The 6,884-nt window shown below is 43.9% G+C and overlaps 1 protein-coding gene across 1 annotated transcript in view; it reads left to right on the forward strand.

Annotated features, from left to right (window-relative positions):
• Positions 1-2,856, forward strand: part of jakmip2 (janus kinase and microtubule interacting protein 2) — a gene marked incomplete at its 3' end in the record, with an annotated part of 48,261 nt that extends 45,405 nt beyond the window's left edge. Inside the window, exons 21-23 of the mRNA XM_080779744.1 lie at positions 1,084-1,236; positions 1,724-1,789; positions 2,806-2,856. Coding sequence (XP_080635870.1) covers positions 1,084-1,236; positions 1,724-1,789; positions 2,806-2,856 — 270 coding nt within the window. The remainder of the gene's footprint in view (positions 1-1,083; positions 1,237-1,723; positions 1,790-2,805) is intronic.
• Between the last annotated feature and the right edge of the window lie 4,028 nt (positions 2,857-6,884).

The raw sequence follows: 6,884 nt of genomic DNA on the forward strand, positions 1-6,884 counted from the left end.
CGACCATCCGTGTACGTTCTAATTTTTAAACACCAGAGGGAGTTCCACGAGCTCGTTCCTGGCGACAACACAGTGAGCCAACACCAGGATGGAAAGAAAAAACGTCGGCCTCGACATACCTTACATACAAGGACAAGCTGAACTTTGAGGAAAAGGAGCGTTACCTCAACAAAATCAAGGATATTGACGGTCTCGACCCCTATGAACACACTGACTGGACAGAGGATGCTTTCGATCTTCTACCACCACTAACGCTCCTTTTCATCAAAGTTCAGCTTGTCCTTGTATGTAAGGTATGTCGAGGCCGGCGTTTTTTCTGTCCATCCTGGTGTTGGCTCACTGTGTTGTCGCCAGGAACGAGCTCGTGGAACTCCCTCTGGTGTTTAAAAATTAGAACGCACACGGATGGTCGCTGACTGTAAACAAACCAGAAAAGCCAGCGAAAATGGCGGCCGCTACCACGTGACACATATGTTAACGCCCCCTCCGGGAGATTTTGGTAGGCCCTATAGTCACTAGACTAGTGTGAATATGCGATTTTCCCCAAGATGGAAACATCTACGATCTGCCTTTCCCTTTAGCGTTAAGTCTGAACACTGACTGTACCTTTTGTCAAATAGGTTTTTTAATGTGAACAGATTATAAATTGTTACATAAACATGATATGAAATACAAATTTCTTTTATAGAAAACAAAAAAAAGGAGGAAAGAAAAAAAACAAAGACAAAAAAGCGAAAGAAAACCCTGACCCTGTACCGTGAGCATGGACTTGGCTGTCTCTCCCTTTTTGAGTAGTTTGGGGATTATCTCATTTTGGGCTGGAACCCCTTTTGGTGTTAGCATTACGTTATGCTTTAGCTATTGAAAAATAGCAGATCTACAAGCTCATAGCTTGTAGGTCTGCTATTTTTGAAAAACCGAGGAGCGACTGACATGGAAACATAGCTTTTTCAGAAAACTGTCAGGATGTAGAGGACATTTTTTTAGAATCTGATCTCGGGTCAGTTTGGGGATTATAATATGCACAGCAAAGCAACACCAGATGTCCTTTAAACTCCTCCCCCCCACGCCGCCGCCGGTCAGGTGATCAAATACGGCGAGCCGCTGGACGAGATGCAGAGGGACGAGCTGCGTAACTCCGTGGAGAAGCTGAGGAGACAGATGCTGAGGAAGAGCAGAGAGTATGACTGTCAGATCCTGGCAGAGAGGATGGAGCTACTGCACCAGGCACACCAGGTGTGTGTGTATGTGTGTGTGTGTGTGTGTGTGTGTGTGTGTGTGTGCGTGTGTGTGTGTGTGTGTGTGTGTGCGTGTGCGTGCGTGTGTCTGCCTGTCTTGGGGGTGTCTGTATATAAATGTGTTCTGTCACATGCACAGAGAAGAGATTCTGTGCACATCTCAATGCCTATAGGCCAGGTGCTGGATGTCAGGCGTCAAGGCAAACATCAAGGAAGACGTAAAAATGAGAAAAAGGCCGCACACTCGTAGCCACGATGCTGTATATTTATTATTATCCAACGTTTCGACCTTTCGGCCTTCTTCAGGGAATGTTCATTCAAGGAAGAGAAAGAACATCCGCACACTAGTTTCTAGAGCTCCGAGACTTAGGTACTTTATTTAGACACATTGCAACAAAAAAAAAGATAATTGATTAATCACAGCAACCTAGACCAATCCCAGGGCTAGAACCTTGTCTCACCTTGCTTCTCTCTGACTGTTTTAGAGAATCCGTGACCTGGAGGATAAGACAGACATCCAGCGAAGACAGATCAAGGACCTGGAGGAGAAGGTATTTTTTAATATATATATATCTTTTTAATCTTATACTTTACTTCTTATACCCCCCCCCCCCCGCTGTTCATGTCAGTGGAAGTTGCTCAGTGGCGTTTTGAAGCACCCGGAAGGACCGTCTATTTCCGCCTTTTTTTGCCGATTCAGCATTTGGGCACCAAATTTTGGTGCCCAAATGTGCCCAAAAGTGCAACCGAGCGCTCAATGTTAAAGCCCAGCTGCACGGGGTTTCCTCACCATTAATCCACGGGTCCGCGACCGTCCGCCTGCAGTCCTTCCTCTTACCACTAGGGCCCAGTGCTTCAACGTTGGAGTGCCTCACTGGCCCCTTGACTGTACCACGTGGAGAACTCCTCAGAGAATGGCATCAGTCGGTTTCAAACCCGGGACCCTAATTTCCTTGAGGCAACTGTACCTGTGCATTGTACCCTCAATGAAAACAGCCATGACTTTAATGTAAACTAAACTTCAATGGAAAGAGCATCCGCACACTCAAAATGTTTCGTTCAGTTTAATAATTCTCAGCTCCTGCACCTCAGCTATAAGTCTGATGCCGTGTGAGCGGTGTGTTCTTTTTCTATTTTTGAAAGTTACACTTAAATGTTGTATGAGATAAAAAAGTTATGGGCTTGCTCAGAGTTATTAATGCGCAAAAAAAAAAATATTCAAGCACGAAGACAGTTAAGGTAGTGCTACTTCCTTAGGAACTGTATGGAGGAGGCAAAAATTGCAAATGCTACCTGAAGAAATGCCAGAGATACAGTTACCTTTATATTATGTCAGATTTGCCGTTTCCATTCGTTGCCAAATTGCACCGGTCTGTTCTTGACCATCTGTGATGCTGTGGCACTTCCTCTATAACTTTAACCTGTCTTTTTCTGTGCTTTTTACTAACATGTCTTGAGTGTCGTCCTAATTGGCTCACTATCTCTTCCTCTTTGTTCCCCTCTTTTCATTATTCTCTATCTCTATCTCTCTCTCTCTCTCTCTTTCTCTTTCTCTTGCCCTCTCCAGTTTTTGTTTCTGTTCTTGTTCTTTTCTCTTGCCTTTATCCTTTGGCCTTGAAGTCTGTGGTGTGTCCTGTTGCCGAGGTGAGTCCCATGGGCCGTGAAGTCAAACAAAAGCATCCTCATCAGCAGACCTTGGTCAAGTAGTGTTTGGAAATACCTCCTGATCCAATTGCGTAATAGGGAGTTTCTATAGACCATTGCGATAACATGAAATTGGTTGTGAATTGACAATCACATAATTATGAGATGAGATCAGAGGCCTGTACTATGAAACAAGTTTAACACACCCAGGATATGTTGTAGTTGTCTGGCTTCACAGGCCAACAGCCACAATCACGTTAACCCGTTAAGACCTGAGGTCCATTCTACAAATGCCAGTTTCATGCCAAGGAATCCCGAATTGATGTGTATTTGGCTGCAGACCCCCATCTGAAAACGTGTTGTACCAGGGACCCCCAGAAGAGAAGAATATAATATAATATAATATTCAAAAATAGCAGATGTACAAGCTCACAGTGCAGCACAAAGTGACATGCTGTGAGCTTGCATATGTGCTATTTTTCAATAGCCATTTATGAAATATGGATAAAGGAGTTAAAATGATTTTGTGCTATGGCAAATCTAAAAGAAAACGGACGCTTTCCCGTTTTTAATAGGTCGTTACGTCAACCCAGGTTGAATACAATACAAGCTTTTTTTACGTGATCTCTCATCTCAAACATAATCTACTCGTGCAAGAAGTAAAATCTAGGACTAAAACCTGAAAAGTTATCTTGCTAACCCCCAAATCCGGCGTTGTTGTACAGGCCCCAGATCACATCAGATCAGATACTTTCTGCAAGCTTAAACAAACTAAAAAAGATGATTTTCAAATAGCATTTGACTCATGTTTGTCCTGTTCCATGCCATAGTCTGTCTGTTGTCATCTCTCTATCCATTCTACATGTCTCATCATCCTTCCCTTTTTTCTTCACACATGTCTTTTGGCGTTCCATCATTGTCTCATATTATCTTCAATGTCTACACAGTTCATTTCTTCCCTACAGGTTTTTCTCCGGGGCCCAAAGTTTAAGTTGACCAGTTTTGACATGAACTTATCACCATTAGCTTGTATTTTTAATTTTTCCTCATATCTATGTTCCCTCTCATCTCTTGGAACGCATGTTAGACAGTAGTTGTCAAGTTAGCTTCAGTGTGTTTTCCCTGCATGGGCCATTTTCATTTAAGCCTGTGGCTTACTACATACTAGATCCCATCACATGAGACTTGGCTTTCCAAAGGGCTCCAGTATTCAAATTTAACTCCACCTGTATGTTGTTAATGTGAAGTAACTGTAATGTCGAAGACATACTGTTGTCAAAATCTGTCAAGCTTACAGTTTATACTGTAGTAGAGTTTACTGCTAATTAGTAACAGCTTGATCAAATGTCAGAAGGGGACATGATGGCTTACAGTTGTTAACTGTAAGCCAAATTCAACATATACTTATTATTTTGTCGTATATTGTATTGGATTCTGAGACAAATATCAGAGGAGAGGATGAGCACACGATAGCTCAACTCTGGCTTTGAAACGAGGTGTTCGTAGCAGACACTGTACATCTCTGTTGACAATCATAGGCGCGTGCCGCCGTGCACATTCCCATTTTGACATGATTCTGGGCTTCAGTTAGTGCTTGCTTGGCAGTCCACACAGCTTGGACCTAAATACGCATAGCCTTAACTCTGCCCCTCTCTTTCTCTTTGTCCAGGTGGTGTGGCAGCTTGGAGATATAGTTTGTGACTGCAGTGTTATTTATTTTCTGGCAGATCGTGGAGCACATGGTGTATACGTACTGTAGCGGTGGCTGCTAAGTGTCCTGACGGTCACCTCTTGTCTGTAAAGGGCATCAGACGGTCCCAGAACATATTTGGACCCGTTTTTGTTTGGGTGTGAGGGGTGTGGGGCTGCGTCTTTCTCTATACACACTCCGGGATGCCGTCCTGGGGAGCGTGGAAACTCTCCCCACTCGGCTGGGAAGAAGAAGAACCGGAACAGATCAGTACAATGGAATAAATACACATAGAGGTGGATACTGGCAACATGTCAAGATGAGTCGACTAAACGGACCCCCCACACACACACACACACACACACACACACACAAATCACATGTAGTGTAGGACACACAGGCGCACAGCACTCACACCCACATGCACGACACGTATGCAAACAATCTGTTGACAAAACCAAAGCAAAGTCAAGGAGATGTTTTCTCTGCCATGCAGGGTAACAATACACTATCAGACAGACAGACAGCTCAACAAACAGACACTCCTTGACCTCACTGAACCACGCACCCTCTCCTTTTCTCCTGTTCGTTTCTTTCCAAACCTGACAGAACGGTCCTCTCAATCGCAACCTGCAGCAAGCAGACTCTGGGCCTCTGAGTACGGATAGACTGACTGGCCTCAAGTCAGATCAAACTGGACACTCCTCTGCTGGCCTCAGCTCGCTCTATACAGGCAAGCCCTCGGTGCAAAGACTTTTGTGCAAAGACTTTTTGGCTCTCTTATAACTGTATAGGGGACGACTGTGGGTGTAACGCGAGTCTCCGCCTGATAAGAGGGAACAGAGAAAGAGAGAGAAAGAAACAAATATGGAGAAGAAAAGGATTTTCCACGCAGGATTTATTTCCCATGCTGTAAGGCAAGCCCACGTGATCTCCATTTCCACACAGAAGAATCCAGGGCTTGTGAAACAACCTCTTGCGTTTGTTTGTTTTTTTTCCCCCTCAAAGAACCAGCAGACCGAATAAACTTGAATCTCTGGTTTTATATTTTTCCCTCTTCGTTTCTGTTTTATTTCGTTACAGTTCTGCCCTTCCCACAGTCAGTCGCTGCATACCCAAGACTCTCCACGCAGGTCCCTGAATCTGTACTGCTGTGTATATTATATATATATACATTTGTTGATATGTACATGTGTCTCTGTTAGTAGTCACTCTTTCTCTTCTTTCTGTGAATAGTTACACCTCTCTATTCTCTCCCGCAGCTCGAACAGTTTCTGGCAGTTTATAAATTAACTCGAAAAGGTATATGAATTGCTCGGGTTTTATTGTGGTGACGGCTGCAGAGATGAACTTTATTTCCTTAAAGATTGTGACAGGAAGAATATTTGGAATATGAACGTTGAATATGGAATATTTGCCAGTCCTCCTTCCCCTTTTGTGCCGTCCCTTGTCTCCATTTTCTACTGCTAAAGGAGTATGTGTGTCTCTGGTTGACCAGCAGAGGGTGTTGGTTTTCTTTCTGACTGATATTCCACTTGCCCCTTTTACATTTGATGTGATAATCTATCTATTGACAAATCTGTAAATATGTCCACGCTAACTACTGAACTTCTTGGTCAACCTTGGTCAGACGTAGTTGAAAGTCTGTTCAAATTCAAATCTAATTAGGTCTACTTCAGCAATCAATAATCCAAGTCAGGTGACTTTCAGTACAGCAATAGTATGGTTTACGAGACAGTGGTTATTTTCAAGAGCTGACTGTCGGATGGCTAAAATACACGGGAAGACAATGGAATTTATATGGAACCTCAGTTTTCTCAAACCCTCCCCACCGTCGACAAGAATGCTGTAACTTAAAAGCAGTGCAATGTAACTTATCCAGTTCCCCATCCCGTCTTTTTTACTAACCACAGTTCACTGTTACTAATACTTTTTAAATGCTATGAACCCCCCCTCTCCAAACACACACACACACACACACACACACACACACACACACACACACACACTGGTGGGGTGATTGGTTTGACCCCTCTTTCCTGTACGGCCCTTTAACGAAGGACTCCATGCACCCCCTTTTCCAAATGAAAATAGAGGAAAGTTATAGCGTAACACTATACCCGCGCTGACTTCTCTGCTCACTCCCCAAGCTGACTAACTGCGCCCCGACTCCTGCAATATTAACTACCTGGCCCTGCTTGTTCCCAGTGCACCACCTGAGCTATAGTGTATCCATTACCTCCACCCCATCCATCCCCCAACCTGGCAACATTCACTCGTCTAGCCCATTTACACCCAAGTTCGGTCATGAC

The sequence above is a fragment of the Protomyctophum bolini genome, assembly GCF_963924005.1.
Source record: "Protomyctophum bolini genome assembly, chromosome: 13".
Taxonomy (NCBI): domain Eukaryota; kingdom Metazoa; phylum Chordata; class Actinopteri; order Myctophiformes; family Myctophidae; genus Protomyctophum; species Protomyctophum bolini.